This window comes from Thalassophryne amazonica, chromosome 5 (assembly GCF_902500255.1).
Source record: "Thalassophryne amazonica chromosome 5, fThaAma1.1, whole genome shotgun sequence".
NCBI lineage: Eukaryota > Metazoa > Chordata > Actinopteri > Batrachoidiformes > Batrachoididae > Thalassophryne > Thalassophryne amazonica.
Genome location: NC_047107.1, coordinates 89,535,524 through 89,557,051, shown reverse-complemented (window position 1 = coordinate 89,557,051; position 21,528 = coordinate 89,535,524). Strand labels below are relative to the sequence as shown.

The 21,528-nt window shown below is 40.0% G+C and overlaps 1 protein-coding gene across 22 annotated transcripts in view; it reads left to right on the top strand.

Moving 5' to 3' along the window:
* camk2b1 (calcium/calmodulin-dependent protein kinase (CaM kinase) II beta 1) overlaps positions 1-21,528 on the top strand; it is a 210,596-nt gene that overhangs the window by 78,333 nt on the left and 110,735 nt on the right. For 16 of the 22 annotated variants that reach the window (XM_034170826.1, XM_034170847.1, XM_034170842.1 and 13 more), the window contains 4 exons: positions 78-150; positions 12,199-12,301; positions 15,372-15,455; positions 15,723-15,817. In XM_034170826.1, coding sequence (XP_034026717.1) covers positions 78-150; positions 12,199-12,301; positions 15,372-15,455; positions 15,723-15,817 — 355 coding nt within the window. The remainder of the gene's footprint in view (positions 1-77; positions 151-12,198; positions 12,302-15,371; positions 15,456-15,722; positions 15,818-21,528) is intronic. The other 6 variants (XM_034170848.1, XM_034170832.1, XM_034170846.1 and 3 more) reach the window with 1 other exon arrangement.

Sequence of the window (21,528 nt, the reverse complement as noted above, 5' to 3'; positions counted from 1 at the left end):
GCCGCACTCCTGGCCTATGCACGGATTGTAGCGCTGCTCAGACTAACGTGCGCCCCTCCCCTGGTGTTTGCATGCAGTCACTGCATCCAGCAGATCTTGGAGGCGGTGCTTCACTGCCATCAAATGGGTGTGGTGCACCGGGACCTGAAGGTGAGTGAGGATAACATGTTGTCACTTGAGAATGTGCTTCTTTGTTTTTGTCAGGGCCAGTGTTGTGGGTGTGTTATCCATGTTTGTGCATAATGTAGTATAAAACTGTGGACATCATGTCACTTTCATAGCTGCAGGATTTACAGTACTTAAGTTATTCGGGTCAGTCACTGCTGATGTAGAGGAAATGACGCAATGCTCTGTAGGTCTACACAGTGGTTTCTAGTAGAGTTGGAATGTGATTCTCAGAATCAAAGTAGCAAGCTCCACCAATCCCTTTCAGTGTTAAACTAGTACATTATGGAGTGTGCCAAAAAATCTGTAAGCACCATTTGGAACTTTCCCGCAGTGGTGGGCACAGCTAACCAAAAAATTAGCTTAGATAACCGCTAATCCGCTAACTGAACTGAATTTTTAGTACTGACTCGGTACACTGTCAGCAAGCCAGTATCAAGTTGAAGCACCACCAAGGCTTCTGAGTAAAATCAAAGGCGATCACAAACCCCAAATGAAAAATGAGCCAGAGCTTTTCATCTTTATGCACCCTGCCCGCTGCTGCTCCCCCAAAAATGTCAGTTACTTTTCCACATACTATAACACAGACAGTGGGCAGAAGACATGAAACGCAATGCACTTTTCACTTATGGTTTCACTTATAAACAACTAATTCCGGACAGTTTATCGACCTTAACGGTAACTGTCATTTTTACAAAGTGAAAATATTGCACATACCATTTAAAGAAATGCGCTAATTCTGAAGGTTTGAGCTTTAACAGACACATGCGTCAAAAGGCATTATGGGAAATTTAAATGTCTCCTTCAGTCCCCCCCCCCCCCCGTCCAAATGCATAGAACACTGGCATCTAGTGGATAAGAGTGTGAACAGCAACCAACATTGGTCACTATTAGTTGTGAATTACACTTCACAAACGGAATTTTCAGTTTTGCAAATCAATTAATCAATCAATCAATCAAAGTTTATTTATACAGCCCTTTCCACAGCCCAAAGGGGGACCAAGGTGCTATAAGGTCAGATACAAAAACACAGGGAATAACTTAAAACCATAGGACAATAAGCAAATTTAAAACGGTCACATCAATAAAAATATACATCTAAAAATATTTACAGATAAGAACCAAATAAAGTGTCAGAGCGCTGCTGGTTGTGTAAAAGCTGTTCTAAAACAAAGGTTTTTAATTTAGATTTAAAAAGACCCAAGTCAGTGATTGTGTGGATCTTGGGGGGGCTTGTTTGAAAGTCTGTGCGGCCACAGAGAACGCCCGGTCTCCCCAGTGGCAGTATCTGGACCTTGGAACCTCCAGTGCACACTGGTTAGACGATCTCAAAACTCTGTTTTGGTCCCGATCTGTCAGAAGCTCAGCTAAGTTTGGTGGGACCAAACCATTCAGAGCTTTAAAAACAAACATAAGAAATTTAATATCAATTCTAGCCCGAACTGGAAACCAATGCAGAGCATAGAGGACTGGGGTGATAGGAATCCGCTAGCTTAGCGTAGCTACTAGCTCTTAGCCGATTTAGCATGGCGGCTTCTCCTGTCTCTCCTGCACTTTTCTGCTCTGGGTGTGAAATGTTTAGTTATTCCTCGGCCTCCTTTAGCAGTAACGGTACTTGTAATAAGTGTAGCTTATTCGTAGCTTTGGAGGCCAGGCTGGGCGAATTGGAGACTCGGCTCCGCACCGTGGAAAATTCTACAGCTAGCCAGGCCCCTGTAGTCGGTGCGGACCAAGGTAGCTTAGCCGCCGTTAGTTCCCCCCTGGCAGATCCCGAGCAGCCGGGAAAGCAGGCTGACTGGGTGACTGTGAGGAGGAAGCGTAGCCCTAAACAGAAGCCCCGTGTACACCGCCAACCCGTTCACATCTCTAACCGTTTTTCCCCACTCGACGACACACCCGCCGAGGATCAAACTCTGGTTATTGGCGACTCTGTTTTGAGAAATGTGAAGTTAGCGATACCAGCAACCATAGTCAATTGTCTTCCGGGGGCCAGAGCAGGCGACATTGAAGGAAATTTGAAACTGCTGGCTAAGGCTAAGCGTAAATTTGGTAAGATTGTAATTCACGTCGGCAGTAATGACACCCGGTTACGCCAATCGGAGGTCACTAAAATTAACATTAAATCGGTGTGTAACTTTGCAAAAACAATGTCGGACTCTGTAGTTTTCTCTGGGCCCCTCCCCAATCGGACCGGGAGTGACATGTTTAGCCGCATGTTCTCCTTGAATTGCTGGCTTTCTGAGTGGTGTCCAAAAAATGAGGTGGGCTTCATAGATAATTGGCAAAGCTTCTGGGGAAAACCTGGTCTTGTTAGGAGAGACGGCATCCATCCCACTTTGGATGGAGCAGCTCTCATTTCTAGAAATCTGGCCAATTTTCTTAAATCCTCCAAACCGTGACTATCCAGGGCTGGGACCAGGAAGCAGAGTTGTAGTCTTACACACCTCTCTGCAGCTTCTCTCCCCCTGCCATCCCCTCATTACTCCATCCCCGTAGAGACGGTGCCTGCTCCCAGACTACCAATAACCAGCAAAAATCTATTTAAGCATAAAAATTCAAAAAGAAAAAATAATATAGCACCTTCAACTGCACCACAGACTAAAACAGTTAAATGTGGTCTATTAAACATTAGGTCTCTCTCTTCTAAGTCCCTGTTGGTAAATGATATAATAATTGATCAACATATTGATTTATTCTGCCTAACAGAAACCTGGTTACAGCAGGATGAATATGTTAGTTTAAATGAGTCAACACCCCCGAGTCACACTAACTGTCAGAATGCTCGTAGCACGGGCCGGGGCGGAGGATTAGCAGCAATCTTCCATTCCAGCTTATTAATTAATCAAAAACCCAGACAGAGCTTTAATTCATTTGAAAGCTTGTCTCTTAGTCTTGTCCATCCAAATTGGAAGTCCCAAAAACCAGTTTTATTTGTTATTATCTATCGTCCACCTGGTCGTTACTGTGAGTTTCTCTGTGAATTTTCATACCTTTTGTCTGACTTAGTGCTTAGCTCAGATAAGATAATTATAGTGGGCGATTTTAACATCCACACAGATGCTGAGAATGACAGCCTCAACACTGCATTTAATCTATTATTAGACTCTATTGGCTTTGCTCAAAAAGTAAATGAGTCCACCCACCACTTTAATCATATCTTAGATCTTGTTCTGACTTATGGTATGGAAATAGAAGACTTAACAGTATTCCCTGAAAACTCCCTTCTGTCTGATCATTTCTTAATAACATTTACATTTACTCTGATGGACTACCCAGCAGTAGGGAATAAGTTTCATTACACTAGAAGTCTTTCAGAAAGCGCTGTAACTAGGTTTAAGGATATGATTCCTTCTTTATGTTCTCTAATGCCATATACCAACACAGTGCAGAGTAGCTACCTAAACTCTGTAAGGGAGATAGAGTATCTCGTCAATAGTTTTACATCCTCATTGAAGACAACTTTGGATGCTGTAGCTCCTCTGAAAAAGAGAGCTTTAAATCAGAAGTGTCTGACTCCGTGGTATAACTCACAAACTCGTAGCTTAAAGCAGATAACCCGTAAGTTGGAGAGGAAATGGCGTCTCACTAATTTAGAAGATCTTCACTTAGCCTGGAAAAAGAGTCTGTTGCTCTATAAAAAAGCCCTCCGTAAAGCTAGGACATCTTTCTACTCATCACTAATTGAAGAAAATAAGAACAACCCCAGGTTTCTTTTCAGCACTGTAGCCAGGCTGACAAAGAGTCAGAGCTCTATTGAGCTGAGTATTCCATTAACTTTAACTAGTAATGACTTCATGACTTTCTTTGCTAACAAAATTTTAACTATTAGAGAAAAAATTACTCATAACCATCCCAAAGACGTATCGTTATCTTTGGCTGCTTTCAGTGATGCCGGTATTTGGTTAGACTCTTTCTCTCCGATTGTTCTGTCTGAGTTATTTTCATTAGTTACTTCATCCAAACCATCAACATGTTTATTAGACCCCATTCCTACCAGGCTGCTCAAGGAAGCCCTACCATTATTTAATGCTTCGATCTTAAATATGATCAATCTATCTTTGTTAGTTGGCTATGTACCACAGGCTTTTAAGGTGCCAGTAATTAAACCATTACTTAAAAAGCCATCACTTGATCCAGCTATCTTAGCTAATTATAGGCCAATCTCCAACCTTCCTTTTCTCTCAAAAATTCTTGAAAGGGTAGTTGTAAAACAGCTAACTGATCATCTGCAGAGGAATGGTCTATTTGAAGAGTTTCAGTCAGGTTTTAGAATTCATCATAGTACAGAAACAGCATTAGTGAAGGTTACAAATGATCTTCTTATGGCCTCGGACAGTGGACTCATCTCTGTGCTTGTTCTGTTAGACCTCAGTGCTGCTTTTGATACTGTTGACCATAAAATTTTATTACAGAGATTAGAGCATGCCATAGGTATTAAAGGCACTGCGCTGCGGTGGTTTGAATCATATTTGTCTAATAGATTACAATTTGTTCATGTAAATGGGGAATCTTCTTCACAGACTAAAGTTAATTATGGAGTTCCACAAGGTTCTGTGCTAGGACCAATTTTATTCACTTTATACATGCTTCCCTTAGGCAGTATTATTAGACGGTATTGCTTAAATTTTCATTGTTACGCAGATGATATCCAGCTTTATCTATCCATGAAGCCAGAGGACACACACCAATTAGCTAAACTGCAGGATTGTCTTACAGACATAAAGACATGGATGACCTCTAATTTCCTGCTTTTAAACTCAGATAAAACTGAAGTTATTGTACTTGGCCCCACAAATCTTAGAAACATGGTGTCTAACCAGATCCTTACTCTGGATGGCATTACCCTGACCTCTAGTAATACTGTGAGAAATCTTGGAGTCATTTTTGATCAGGATATGTCATTCAAAGCGCATATTAAACAAATATGTAGGACTGCTTTTTTGCATTTACGCAATATCTCTAAAATCAGAAAGGTCTTGTCTCAGAGTGATGCTGAAAAACTAATTCATGCATTCATTTCCTCTAGGCTGGACTATTGTAATTCATTATTATCAGGTTGTCCTAAAAGTTCCCTAAAAAGCCTTCAGTTAATTCAAAATGCTGCAGCTAGAGTACTGACGGGGACTAGAAGGAGAGAGCATATCTCACCCATATTGGCCTCTCTTCATTGGCTTCCTGTTAATTCTAGAATAGAATTTAAAATTCTTCTTCTTACTTATAAGGTTTTGAATAATCAGGTCCCATCTTATCTTAGGGACCTCGTAGTACCATATCACCCCAATAGAGCGCTTCGCTCTCAGACTGCAGGCTTACTTGTAGTTCCTAGGGTTTGTAAGAGTAGAATGGGAGGCAGAGCCTTCAGCTTTCAGGCTCCTCTCCTGTGGAACCAGCTCCCAATTCAGATCAGGGAGACAGACACCCTCTCTACTTTTAAGATTAGGCTTAAAACTTTCCTTTTTGCTAAAGCTTATAGTTAGGGCTGGATCAGGTGACCCTGAACCATCCCTTAGTTATGCTGCTATAGATGTAGACTGCTGGGGGGTTCCCATGATGCACTGTTTCTTTCTCTTTTTGCTCTGTATGCACCACTCTGCATTTAATCATTAGTGATCGATCTCTGCTCCCCTCCACAGCATGTCTTTTTCCTGGTTCTCTCCCTCAGCCCCAACCAGTCCCAGCAGAAGACTGCCCCTCCCTGAGCCTGGTTCTGCTGGAGGTTTCTTCCTGTTAAAAGGGAGTTTTTCCTTCCCACTGTAGCCAAGTGCTTGCTCACAGGGGGTCGTTTTGACCGTTGGGGTTTTACATAATTATTGTGTGGCCTTGCCTTACAGTATAAAGCGCCTTGGGGCAACTGTTTGTTATGATTTGGCGCTGTATAAAAAAATTGATTGATTGATTGATATGGTCACGTGTATGCATGTCAGTTAATAGATGTACTGCAGCATTTTGAACCAGTTGATGTCGACTAAGGAAAAACTGGGAGACTCCGACATGCTTTGCGTTTCATGTCTCCTGCCCACTGTCTGTCTCATTGCATGTGGAAAGTAAATGACACTATTTATTTTTTGGCAACAGCAGCCGGAAGCCGGCCCGCCCCCCTTCTGCTCGGGGAGGACTGAGCTCACAGTGGTTTGACTGTTGCAAAACATGCAACAGATAGGGACTAACGTATGATTTTAGGGTTTACAAATGTTTTGGACCGTTACGTTTTACTCACTATGCCAGCAAAAGAAATGTTAGTGGACTGAAGGTTAGCGGAACTAAATTTAGCAGAAGCTAATTGTTCTGCTGATGGTTTTCAAAATTAGCTGAAAACTAATCCGCTAATAAAAAGTTAGCTTCGTTAATTAGCGTAACTGTGCCCACCACTGCTTTTCTGTACTATATTAAGCCCCCAGCTTACTGGTGTTTCCTTTTATCCTCTTGTAAAGACAGTTCCCTCAGTCTGAGGAGGGCTCCATTGCTGGTCAATCTTGCTTTATAATATCTTTTTTTGTTTTTGTAGCATGGTCCCTCTGGTCCATCAACAGTCTGTTATGTCAGTAGAGCCATCAAAACTGGCGTCAGGGAACATGTTTTTGACTTCTGGGTTATTTACCAGTAAGATGTTTGTGATAATCCATGAGATTGTCACATCCATTAAAGCTTTCAGTGGTCCTGCTGTGATCTCACCATCCCGGAGAATTATGCTTTGCCCATTATTTCTTCATCCTATTGACAATAAGTCTGTGGGATAGCTAGATCACAGCAGGACCACTGAAAGTGTTAACAGATGTGACAATCTCATGGAATTGTCCAACTTTGGATTTTCTTAGTCATTCTAAAGCATATGAATATATGGAAATATACTGAGCAAAACTGACAGTGCAACAGTAAAATTCTGCCAGAAGCTTCATTAAGGCATATGATACATTTGTTTTGATATATTCATGTATACATTTTACTATGTTGCTTGTGTTTATGTCTTTTGCTTGTTGGTCAATCATTTGGAAATTTGATGAATAATTTTCCAGAACACGGTCCACATTAAATACCTATTTAATCATCTTAATACAACTTCATGTCATGGTGTAGTTACATCCAACTGAAAGGGAAAGGGCAAGCACCATGTTTATTGGTGGAATGCTGTATGAGCAATCCATGTAATGTCTTTTGTTTCAAAGTTATGAGGATAAGTCTAGCATCACAGGCAGCAAAAATGACCAACCTTGCGTAACTGCAGCTCAGCATCACCATGTCTACTTCCAGCACCTCGGACTTTGTTTCTAATCTCTGAGTGCCACACAAAACTCTGGACATCAGAATGACCAAACCGGTCTGCAGAAAGCTTCTCTGTGAAACCAACAGGTTTTATTGATCCAGCAGGTCACTTTAGATTTGTGAATATTAAAACTATGTGTGTCAGTAATGTTTCCTGCAGAGGATTTGAATTTGCAATGAACTTTACTGGGATGCTAAATATGGAAGAATATCATGTACATTATGATCACATCAGAATGTTGCATTGGAACATTTGCTCAGTATATGAATACTTTCGTCACATGCCTTATAGGGATTAGCATTGCTTCTTGGGATTTATGCCGAGTATGAGCTGTTTAATCCTTTAGATTGTCCAACAAGTGGTAGCAACATTGTATAGTGCACCTGGAAAGTATTCACAGCACTTCATTTTTTTTCCACATTTTATGTTACAGCCTTATTCTAAAATGGAGTCAATTCATTTTTTCCCTCAAGGTTCTACTTACAACACCTCATAATGGCAACATGATTTCCTTTAAACGTTTGCAAATGTATTAAAAAAAAAAAAAAAAAACTAGTAAATCACATGCACATAAGTATTCACCGCCTTTTTACAGTGTTGATGCACCTTTGGTAGCAATTACAGGCTCAGGTCTTCTTGAATATGATGCCACAAGCTTGGTGCACCTATCTTTGGCAGTTTTGTCCTTTCTTCTTTGCAACAACTCTCAAGCTCCATCAGATTGGATGGGGAATGTGGGTGCGCAGCCATTTTCAGATCTCCCCTAATTCGGCCCCAAAACACGCATGACACCACGTGCACGCGTATGTGTGGTTAAATTTTCCAAATGGCGAAAATCTGTCATGGTGAAAGAGAACTCATGATCTAGGCATATGTGTGCCTTTCCAAATCATGTCCAATCAACTGCATTTACCCCAGGTGGACTCCAATTAAGCTGTAGAAACATCTCAAAGATGATCAGTGGAAACAGGATGCACCTGAGCTCAATTTTGTGCTTTATGGCAAAGGCTGTGAATATGAGTACTTACGTACACATGATTTCTTTATATTTAATAAATTAGCAAAAATCTTAAAAACATCATATCGTTATTATGGGGTATTGTGTGTAGAATTTTGAAGAAAACATTAATTTCACCCATTTTGGAATAAGGCTGTAACATAACAAAATGTGGACAAAGTGAAGTGCTGCGAATACTTTCCGGATGCACTCTACATCAGAATGCTCACTGACAACCACTGACAGATTTTCCACTATTTTAATGGAATCTAAATCTAGATTAGACAAGTTACCATTGCTACGCTGTCCTGGTGTGTTACCTGATCGTGATTCTGTATATGCATGTCTGCTTTATATGTTTTCTGTGGTTTTGCATGATGCACTTTGTGAAGTACACGACGTGTAAGTAAATGTCAGTCCCAACATTCCAGCAAAGTCATCTTGTGTTCATCAGAACTGTTGTGGCTCTTTCTTTATTTAGCTGACACGCCTCTCTAGTTTCACACCCAACCATCGGGGAGTATTTCATGCAGTAGGTCATAGTGTGATGACAGAGGACAGCCTGGGTGACAAGATCCATCAAATTAGGAATTGGGTTGTGGCAGATGAGATCACAGTACAATGAACAGATGTGCATGTGTGTGCCAGTGAAGTAGGCAAAGGCAAATTGTCTTAGATTGTAGCTGTAGAACTGCTGCACTCCATGTGCCTCTTCTGAAATCAATCGTGCATTGTGTGTTCGAATGAAAGGTAGTCAGTGTAGCATGAGATGATGGGTCATAGGTTTAATTACTTTTTTAACTTATTTGTGTCAAAGGAGGCAGGTAATGTAAAAAGGACTTGACATGTAGATGCAGATGGAGTCGTCATCACAGTCTGTCTGTCTGGGTAAATTATATTCTGAGTAAGTTCTTGTTTCACCCTACAGCTGTCTTCTTAGACCGGAGTGCCCTTTTAATGGAGGTCTGCACCTCTGTCACTTTCTCTAAAGGAATTTGTCAGGAACGTCACAGCAGGTCTAGAATGGAAGAGGGGGAGAGAGAGGCCGATGGGAATCGTTCCATCTGAAGCACTCATGAGCTCTAGCTCTCCTGTGCCCTCTTCGTCCCTGCCTGTCAACTAGTACACTGTGCTCTGCTGTCTTTGCTTGTCTACATGTGTGGGTGTGTGAACACAAAAGCGTTATAAAAGAAAGTAACGCTTGTGCCAGTTGGTGACTGTGATTGCTGCTGTAACGGTTAAACGTGCCACCTGCATGTTTTGCTTTGCATTCATGTGCCTTCTTGATGGCAGCACTTTTTTTTCAATCAGAATTTCCACCCATAGCTATTTTTTGAGGATTATCCTACTTGTGCAGTGTTGGCAAGGTCTAACTCCCCCATAAAAAAAAAAAAAAAAAAAAAAAAAAGTGATAGCGCTTGTAGGATGCAGTGATAGGAGGTAGTCATAGCATCTTAGAAGTACTTGTACACTCATTCTGTCTCTCATTCCATTTCTCCTTTTTTGACACTTACAGTCTCAAAGCCTACAAAAGATTACTTCTAAATAGCTGTTTTTTTAAGAGTCAGAATATTTTTTTGCCAATGAAAAAATAGCATGAAAAAGAGGGAAGTGAGAAAAGAGAGATGAGCCCACAGAATGCAGAGACAGAAGCTTCTGCAATGCAGGGGAGGCAGTCACAAAAATACAGCCTAAATATAATGTCCTCATTCTCTCTTTGCTGTGAAAGTGTCCATTTCGTGAAATAACCTTGCAAGTCAATTGGCATGGAAGCAAGGCTTGATTAAGCAGACTTCATTTAATCTGTCAAGACTGTGTGCAGCTTCCATCAGTGCTTTACCACTGGACAAATGTGTTGAATTTACTGAAAAACTTATACAATGGTTTAACACCAAGGCTAATAGAGCCTGTGTGAAATGAATATATATCAAATGCCCGACATAGAAGATTAATAAAAAATGAACAGATACTAAAACACCCAGTTTAACATAAAACAAACAAAGCTTAAACGATATATAATTTCAATACTGCAGTCCTAGAGTATCATAGAGAATACTGTTGGACAAAGATTATTGTGTAGTAGTATTATTGTAACTCTTTGTAGGAGTAAAACAGTGAAAATAATGTATTCATCACCTTAGTCGCATGTTGTCATCAGAATAATACCCCATTTACTCCTGGAATTAAAATGTGTTTTAACAGTTGAATAGTGCTTGATAACATGAAAGTACAGGTGTAAATGTAGCCAAAATCCACTGAAGGCATATTGTGGCCTGTACGACCAAACCACCTGGTTAAGGATGCATTATAACCACTTTGAATGCCAGGGTAAATGTAAATGCTTTCCCAGTCCACTTACAACAACTATGTGGGCAGCACCAAATGGTCACTGCAACCCCCTTCCAAAACTGTATTGGTGAGCACAAGTGTGCATCTTTTCTCGACGACCTTGACTGCAGTCTTCCACAAATAATTTTCAAAATTTGAGAACCAGATTTTCCTCTGGACAATGTTGTCACTCAACCCAGCTGAAATAAATGTCGCTGTATAAATCACCATTCTTTTGTCTACGATACTCCAGTTTCAGGAAAAGATAATGACAACTTCACACATGGCTCCTGTCTTTTGGGACCTGCACAAACCACTCATGACGTGTGATGGAGTGATCACATGTCCACCAGATTTCAATGTAGTTACTAGAGATGCATTAAGTCATCCGTACACTAAACTTGCTTATTCCAGTTAAGGGTCACTGGTTGGCTGAAACCTATCCTAGCGGTCATTGGGTGAGAGGAGGGGTACACCCTAGACAGGCTACCAGTCTACAGCAGGATGGACACATATTGGTCATTTTAGAGTCACCATTTCACCTTAGCTGCATGTCTTTGGAGGTGGGAGGAAGCTGGAGCACCTGAGGGAACTCATGCAAACACCACACAGAAAGGACCATCTGGGAAGAGAACCTGGGACCTTCTTGATGTGAGTTAATGGTGCTAACCACGAAGCCACCGTGCTGCCAGTGATATATAAACATTTAAAGCATTAAACTTGATAACTTGTCAATGTTATCAGGTTAAAAGTACCTCTAGATCCAATCTGCATATGATATTGTACACATTTTAATGCTAGGTGTAAATGGGGCCTACGTTTTCTGGACTAGTAACCTTGTTGACACTGCTGTCCTTCCAAAGTAGGAATGCCAGTTGATATGACTATGATAAACGTGTTAGCTGTCCTGCCAAACTTCAGCATTTCCAGAATTTTTAACAGATATAAAGAAATTAAATTAAACATGAGATTCATTGTTTCTTTCTTTAGCAATGTTTCTAATTTGTAACTCAAGCTTACTAGATGCTTTTATAGATTCAAATATTAAGTCAGAGTGAGAGATGTAGAGCGACTAAGGGAGAACAGGGAGCCAGTGGGGATAGCAGCCCATTATTAGAGTTCTTGTCTGAGAGAATAATGAGGCTGGTTCCATTATCTGGGCCACAGTGTGGCAGGATTTAACACTCTTGCATATGTATGAACTGTTATTATATAGAATTTATGTATACAACAAAGTTGCAAATCTGTTTCTGCCTGTCAGTGTGTGTATTTGTGTATACTGAATCATAACATGGATCAGTCATGCCCACAATCTCAAATACATTGCTAGAACGCATGGATAACCAAATTCTGGCATTTTCTTTCCTGCTAGAGCAGTGGATGTGTTTTTTACTACATCAGATATCTCCAAAGTATAACTTCCGTTCTCACCACCTCCCCTCTTTAGCCTGAAAATCTACTCTTGGCTAGCAAATGCAAGAATGCTGCAGTGAAGTTGGCCGACTTTGGACTGGCCATCGAAGTGCAAGGTGACCAGCAGGCCTGGTTTGGTAAGTACAGAAGCTGTTTTTCTGAAAAGTAGGTTAACATGATGCAGTGTGTTGTAGTAATGAATTTTGACTGCAAGGAGTGGTTGCCATTACTACCAGAGTAACTAAGGTAACACAGACAAAATCTGTGTAGCTAGAGATTTGTCACGAGTGGTAAAACAGTCAGCAAAGGAGGTGGCCAGAAACAGACATTTCTGAGAGCAAGTGCAAATTCTTGAGAATTTGTAGGGTTTAACCCTTCATGTTTTCTGAATAATTTGATCAATAAATGCTTTTGTGCAAACCTCTGTTTTATAAATATTGTAAACAGTGTTTGTGTAGATTAAAAGCTACCACTGGTGGCTAGTTAGCTTGATACAGTCATGAGTAGGGATGGGTATTGATAAGGTTTTATCGATATCGATGCCATTATCGATTCTGCTTATCGATCCGATTCCTTATCGATTCCCTTATCGATACCTTGTGAATTTTGTATTAAAAGTAGGCTATACAGGTTTTCTATGTATTTCCTTGAGTCTTAAAGTAAATATGAAATTAGTCACTGTGTCCTTGATCTCTGGACATAAATAAAAATAAACAAAACTGTGTTTCGCTTTGAAGTTATTAATTCAGACTGAATTCTATCATTCTATCTTGACTTGTCAGAGAGCCGCGCAACGTTTTGAGCTGTGTGAACAGAACGGAGGATGATTCTCGTTTCTTTCTCGCAACAAGACAGGAGTCCCAGTTAGTAACTTTAATCCACACAAAAATGAATCACAACTCATATTCAGGGATGAAAGTGGTGAAAAACAAAAAAAGCTGAAACCCAAAATTACCCCCCAACACCACCTACACGAAAATGTTTGAATTCTAGAAGCTCTGAAATGCAATCTGGGACTATTCCAGACAATAAACTGGAGTGAGTGCTGAATCCATTTAGGTGAGAAAAAAAAATTACAACTTTCCTTATTCAGATTCATTCCAGTAGTATTCTGCTCTTACTAGGATGCAGCAGTTTTCTTGTTTGGCAGATAGTTCTGGAGGAAATCACTAAAGAAATTAACAAACTGAAAATATGGTTTGACCGAAACAAACTGTCATTAAACTTAAATAAGACAGGGATGAAATGGAGGTGTAAGAGTCACTCGGTGTTCACAGGAAACACTTATTTATTTCTGTATGTATTTATTTAGGTATGTTCATTGTTAGTTGGTTTTATATTTTCTGTTGTGTTTTTATTCAGGTTCTTTTTGTCTCTTTCTCTAAAACTGTATATAATAATCATTAGATTATTAATATATAAGCAAAAATAAATTTAAGGAATATTACAATTTGAAAACAAATGCACCCGAACGTGATGGCGACTGCAATTGCTAAATGCTAACTTTTAACATTGAAAATGCCATAGACATGCTAACGCGTTAGCATCGCTCCCGTTTTTAAGTTATAAAATACATCAACTGTTTCAGAAGACCAAAACAGGTCGGTTTAACATAGAAAAGGTAAATAATACTCAGACGTATGCTCTTTAGGGTTTTAGCGGGGGAAAATTAAGCGAAAGAAAGAAATAAACGAAGCAATCGACCGAAACATTGCTTCAATCTGCGAACCACGCTTCGATTGGTTCAAGGTTCAAAGCAAAGCCACGCTGCAGAAAAGTTGATTAAGGACACGCTGCAGGGTCTTTAATCAATGTAGAGAAATGATCATTTTCCTGACAAACACCCGCCAAAACAACGGCCACTCTGAAGGACCGATAACAGAATCGTTAAGCACAAAGCTTATTGATGTCGGTGGATCGAATCATTTCTTAACGATACCCGAAAGGAACCGGTTCTCGATACCCATCCCTAGATGAGTGCAGCTTGTTAACAACAGTAACACTAACTACTTTGTAGCTGGAAACTGCTTTATTATGTCCGCCAAGGACATAATAAAATCATTGGCATTTATTTATTTATTTACTTACTTGTCTCTGTCTGTTAGCAGGATTACGTCAAAACTACTGCACGGATTTTGACAAATATTTCACCACAGATACATAGTAGTCAACGGAAGAACCCATTAAATTTTAGAGGTGATCCGGATTCTGGATCAAGTTTCACTTTATATAGGCTTTGAAGGATTACGTCTAAACTACTTTACGGATTCTCACCAAATTTTTCACTACGGATAAACATTAGGTCATGGAAGACTCCACTCAAGTTTGGAGGTGATCTGGTGTCACCGATTGAATGGTCCCCCCTAAAAACTGGTCCGCCCTGCCTTCACTGCGCATGTGGAGAGTCAGCAGTGTCATTTTGAGCATCAGTTGCAGTTCACCGATTATCACCTTGTTTCTGCTTAAAACTGCACTTCAGTCATAATCTATCTCAGCGACAGATATCTGAAGCTTTTGTATGACAATCATTTCCACATAAATTCAGCATTATTTCATCATAAAAGACAGAGGACCGATCACAGCGTCACAGCTGGCGTGCTGCTGCTTCGCCTACATCATTTCTTTGCGTCATCCACGGTTCACTGATTATCACCTTGTTTCTGCTTAGAACTGCACTCCAGTCATCATCTATCTCAGCAACAGATATCTGAAGCTTTTGTACAACAATCATTTCCACATAAATTCAGCATTATTCATCATAAAAGACAGCAAAAGTGATCAGAGCGCGACAGCAGCACATCAGACTCTGACATGCAGCTGCGCCTACGTGATTTCAGAGTGTCAGTAGCGACTCAGATTATCGCCTCATTTTCTGCTTAAAACTGTCTCTGCTTACAGCTGACTTTAGAATGATTTAAGAGGTTCATTTTCTGCTTAAAACTGTCTCGCTTCTGCTTACAGCTGACTTTAGAATGATTTAAGGGGTTTTACTTTGTCATCTGCTGGTTAATAATCACATTATTCCCTTTGATTGCTTTGGGTGTAGAGAGTCAGACTCAGGCTTGCTGCTGTAGTCTGAAATAACGCATGCGCAGTGGAGGCAGGGTGGACCAATTTTTAGGGGAGACTGTTCAGTCTGCGACACTGCTGTCTTAATGTGATTTACCAAGTGTTGGCATGCCAGTCAATGGTGTGTGTTTACTGCAGGTTTTGCTGGTACCCCAGGATATCTGTCTCCCGAGGTACTGAGGAAGGAGGCATATGGCAAACCCGTGGACATCTGGGCATGTGGTGAGTTGTAGAGAGAGGTGAACACACACACACACACACACACACACACACACACACACACACACACACACACACACACACACACACACACACACACACACACACACACACACACACACACACACACACACACACACACACAGCATAGCAGCATCATTATACACACATACAAAGAAAGAACAAACAACATGGAGACACCACACGTTGCTTAGTGCAGCTTTTGTGTGTGTGTTTATTTCTATCCATATGTGTAATTGTGTGTCTCAGGGGTGATTCTCTACATCCTCCTGGTGGGCTACCCTCCTTTCTGGGATGAAGATCAGCATAAACTCTACCAGCAGATCAAGGCTGGAGCTTATGATGTGAGTCACCTTCTTCTCCTCGCCCTCTTGCATTTGTCTTCTTATTTCTGCCCCCCTGCTGTATTGTGTCTCCTTTCTCTTCTCCCTGCTGTTATTTGTTTTTGGAAATCATTGTTACTCCGCCACTCGATTCATATTTCAAGCGGAGTAAGGCAGTGATTCTGAAGTGAAAGGATGCAGACCTCAACATTTATGCCCAAAAATAACTGAGCCTAAGGGATTTAAAATTTCCTATAAAAGTGTTTGGTGTTGTCATGGACTGAATGTTAAGTATTGTTGAAATGTCCACATTTGTGCAGGTCCATTGGCTCAAATTGTGCAAAACATCATGTAGTTGTAGTATTTTCACATTTTTAGCTGAGCTGTTTTTCCCAACAGGAATGTGCATGCTTCCACTTGCTCCACCATCTTTGGCACTTTTTTTTTTTTTTTTTTTTACTGTAGTACAGTTATACAGTTAATATGTGTATGTCATGGACATGAACAAGCAAAGCTCTTCAGCATCTCACCATGTCATTTAGGTCCTTCAGACTTTTTTTAGTCAATGCTTCAGGGGAGCATTAGCATAGCTAAAACCTTTCAGCTTCTGGGGGCCCGAGCCCCCCAGAGCCCCTGCCTTTTAGCACTTTTCGTTTTTTGCCTTTCAGCTGACCCCCCCAATTACAGCCCTCTTAACCCCCTGCCACTTTAAGCATTTGTTTTTAAATATAGATGTAAATATAGATGTAAATTACTATTCTATACTATAAGTTTTCAGTTAGTTGACAGTAGGGCTGTACAATATGGCCAAATGATCATATCTCAATATTGTCATATCAGTACAATATGACTATGATTTCACACAAAGTGCAGCAACAGTGAAAATTAAACATTCTTAAACAAAACAGTAATAATACCACACTCATTTTGCACTCATCATAAGGTTCAGATACTGTGCCCTCCAAAAGTATTGGAAAATGGTATTTCACACATTTTATTTTGTTTATGCCATTTCAAATACAAGAAATACAAAAAATATAAAGAATAAAACATTGGGCAGCATGGTGGCTTGGTGCTTAGCACTGTTGCCTCACAGCGAGAAGGTCGTGGGTTCAATTCCCGTGACCTTTCTGTGTGGAGTTTGCATGTTATTCCCGTGTTTGCGTGGGTTTCCTCCGGGTGCTCCGGTTTCCTCCCACATCCAAAGACATGTGGGTTAGGTGGATTGGAATCTTTAAAATTGTCTGTAGGTGTGTGTTTGTGTGTGTGGGTGTGTCTGTGTTTGTTTGTCCATTTGTGGCCCTGCGACAGACTGTTTTTCCCAGCAGGAATGTGCATGCTGGGTGTACCCCGCCTCGCGCTCTATGACTGCTGGGATAGGCTCCAGCCCCCCGCGACCCTTAATTGGACTAAGTGGTAGAAGATGAATGAATGAATGAATAAAACATTCTAAAATTATCTTCCTCAAGCTCAAACTGAAAGCAAATCTCAAAAACTTGATAAAACCTGTAAATAATAATCAGTTTTATTGCCAGTTTTCTTTAGACAAGTCAGGGGATGGAAACATGAACATTTTCAATTCACTGAATATGTCTTGGACTTTATTTACATCAATTATGAAGAAATACAAAAGTTTCTTTGACGAAAACATCAAATCTTGGCTTTCATCTCAAATGTACTTTCTGTCAAATTGTAGCTGAATTATCGGATCTTCTTTTAAGAAAATCCTCCTCTACACCACTTCATCAGGAAGCTGGATTTTATATTTTTAATTAATTTATATCAAGTTGTAGAGATTTGCTTTCGGTTTGAGTTTAAGGAAGATAATTTTAGAAGAAAAAATGTATTTGAAATGGAATTAACAAAATAAAATGTGTGAGACACCAAGTGTTCCAATACATCTGAGGGCAATTGAGAAACACTGAGGAGCAGCATCTTACATCTCATATATAGTGCAGCAGATAAGAGAATATTTAGAGTGGAATCCTGCAAATGGTGATACAAGCATCAAATTTGCCACAAATACTCCATAGACATTAACTCTTAAAACAAAACAAAAAAAAAAAAAAACTGATTAGCCCCTTGAATTTTCAATAGGCAGCCAGGTAGGGGTCAATTGAAGAATTACACAGGGATCAAAATAAAAAGATGTTCCAATCATATTGCAAACTACACCACATTATTTGCCTGATCACAAAGATTCCAAAAAAAGTATAGTTTGGACAATCTGTGACTGAATGTTATGAGGTAAAAGCAGCAAGAATGGTGACAAAGATCAGTTTCAGTTTGTACAGGGGTCAAAAGTTAAAGTTGCTCCAGTTTTGGTAAAAATGATACAAATTATTGGTTAAGTTAATCAGGTTTTAAAAAGTAACAGTTTCCATCATGTGTCATGCTTAGTTCATGTTACAGGGTAACATATGTCATGTCATGTCATAGAATCCAATGGACATTGACCTTGTTTGACCTTTACTCTGGGGACCAAGCATTCAGCACTGTTAAAATTATTCCATTTATTAGTCCTATTAGCTCAATCAATAATTTGCATCACTTTTTACCAAAATTGGAACCACTCTAACTTTTGACCCCTGTATATATTTGACCTTTGTCACCATTCTTGCTGTTTTTACCCCATAGCTCCATAACATTCAGTCATAGATAGTCCAAACTATACCTTTGTGGAATATTTATGATCAGTCAAGTAATGTGGTGTAGTTTTCAAATTGATTGGAGCATCTTTTAATTTTAACCTCTGTGTAATTCTTCAATTGACCCCTACCTGGCCGCCTATTTAAAATTCAAGTGGCCAGTCAGTTTTTCCAAAAGTGTAATGTCTAAGGGGTATTTGTGCTGAATTTGATGCTTGTATCACCATTTGAAGGATTGTTTGTTATCTGCTGCACTAATAAACCAACAGAGCATGAATCAGCTGCTGTCTGTTAGCTTATTTATAAGAGGAACCTAGCAAGAGGAACCTAGCAGTCAATGTGGCTCACTGAATTCAAGGTGCAGCTCTTTTCAACCAGACATGTGGTGCTGTGACATGTCAATCATCTGTGTTCTATCAGATTTCAGGGGAGTCCAGTGCAACCCTGGCCTCCACTCTATCTCCACCCATGTCAGGAAGTGTTCAACATTTGACATTTCCTGTTTCACTGTTGACTCAAAATTTGGCACTCCCTGTTTCAGTGTTAATTTGCCACTGAGTTCCTGCGAGATTCCAAGGGATTTCATCTGTCAATCCAGGAAGTGTTTGACATTTTACATTTCCTGTTTCACTGTGGAGTCGAAATTTGGCACTTCCTGTTTGGGCTACAGTGTACCATGAGCGAGCTTCGCTCTACTGCGCAGCGCTTTGCTCGTATAAGAAAGGTGTAAGATGGTTCATGCACTTGCTTTCAAAACAGAAGGCTCCTTGTTCAAGTCCAGCTATTCTCCATGTAATGTGGAGGTGCTTCTGGAAGGGCATCCTGTGTAAATGTTGTACCAGAACAGCATGCAGATCCGTATCACATCTGTTGTGGCGATCCCAAGCTAAAAGGAAGAAGCCGAAAGAAGTTTTTATGTATTATATGTAAATTAATGAAATAAGTTTTGAGTTAATTAAAACTCCATCAAATCTAGAGTTTCGTTTGGCCCTGCAACAAGCTCCTTTCTTGTCTCTAAATGACGTTAAGAAATGTAAGAGTAAAAAGTAATATATGAGATACTGACATAGCATGTTTTTTGTGAAGTAACGCAGAAAGTATTGATGCATATATATGAACTGAACAATATAAATGAAAATGTATGTGGAAGTTGGCGTATGTCAAAGATTAAAAGATTGAAGAATAACATTTGCAATCATGCATGTAAGCTATGTTGAAGTTGAACCAAAAGTAACTGGACTTCTTGTTTCAGAATTATATACATTTAATTGCTCATCCTAGCAGATTCTTCATTTGGAACTATGTGTTGGTAACCTAGGTTATGACTGTCCTGCAGTTTTGCTGTACATAGAAATGGAGAACACAACCCTCAACTCTTTTCACCACTGGTTCAGATACTCCCCTTTATGTTCTTTGGCTTAGCACATCTTGCATCTTTGTCAATAAGAAAACTAACACTATGTTACTGGACAAATTTATAAAGAAGTCAGTAAATTAATTAATGCCTGAATCATTAATAATTTTGCTGCAAACTGTAAATAAAATATCTCACAAAATGTGAATGCAGGTCTTGCAAAACGTAAGTCGAAAAAGTTAATATCACTCATGATATATATTTTCTGTCAGATTTCAGTTTACAGGTCAGTTACTTCAGGAAATCTTGATTGCAAACTCTATCTCTGCAAGAACATTTTTTTTTTTTTGTCACTATATCCAGTGAGGCAAGCCCAAGTGGGAGCTTGCTTCTGGTGTCACGCAGATGGCCCCATCGGGTGTGACCTGCTCTGGGGACAGTGGTAGGTGGGGTGTTTGACTGGGGTGGTACATCTGTTAAATGGTAAAGCGGGTGTCCTAAAGCAAACTCAGGGAGGACAGAAGCTTCCCGTGGAGCAGAAGGGCAAAAGCTCGCTTGATCATGATTTTCAGTATGAATACAGACAGTGAAAGCGGGACCTCACCATCCTTCTGACTTTTTGGGTTTTAAGCAGGAGGTGTCAGAAGTTACCAGAGGGACACCTGGCTTGCTGCTGACTATTCCTATCATGAAGCAGAATTCACCAAGCATTGGATTGTTTACCCACTGTTCTCCTACCCATGTACCTTGACACTTTCAAATTTAATCCCCGAACTGCTGCTCAATTCTTTGTGCCAGTGCGTCCCGCTTTTTTCACTTGATGCCACGCTATATAAAATAATAATTTCGTAGCCGATGATGCATTTGCTCTCAGAACTTGGCTGATGAAACCATTCTCTTATCGCTTCCAGAATCACAAAGAAATTATCTTCAACTGGAGGTTGTCTGGTGCGTGTCGTGTAATGGAGAATATTATAATATTTTTAATTAATTATATTAATTTAATTATAATATTTATTTTAATGAATTGGTAAAACGGGTGTATTTTCATTCCTTCTTATGAGTTAGATAATGCATCTGTAAAGTAACAACTCGTTATAATCTCAATTTCAAGTTCAGATGCGCTACGCGCAGTGACACATTTTGACACACAGTGTTTTCAAATAGGTTGCACAATGTTCACGACTAGTTCACGAAATTATTGTGTGCCAGAAGTATTGAACATTTCAAAATTTTCTTTGCGCACTGCACACTGGCGTGCACTGTTTATGACGGATTTACGCATTGGCATGCCAGATTGCGTGCCAGTGACGGGAACAAATTTGTCAAGTGTCAAGATAATATGTCAGTCGAGGGGTGACGCAAAGCGTCAAGGTGCAATGAAAATGAGAGGCGTGCAGTCATAATCCCACAGATGTTCGCACCATTGGCACCTCAGCAAAGCACATACACCAAATTGTGAAGAAATTCACGTTTTGTGAGACCTGTGTTCATGTTTCGGGAGATTTTTTTCAGTATTCACATTTTGCAATTCACGGTTTGCGGATAATTCATGATTTGCAGCTGATTCACTTGGTGTCAGTGCCTCTTCTTCATGTTTCAGACCAAAAGATGACTATAAGAAGACAGTTTAGAATGTCAGCTTTTATTTCCCAGTGTTTACATCTAAATGTGTCCACCAACATAACACATTGCACCTTCTCTATCAGTTTGGGGTGAGCAAAAATATG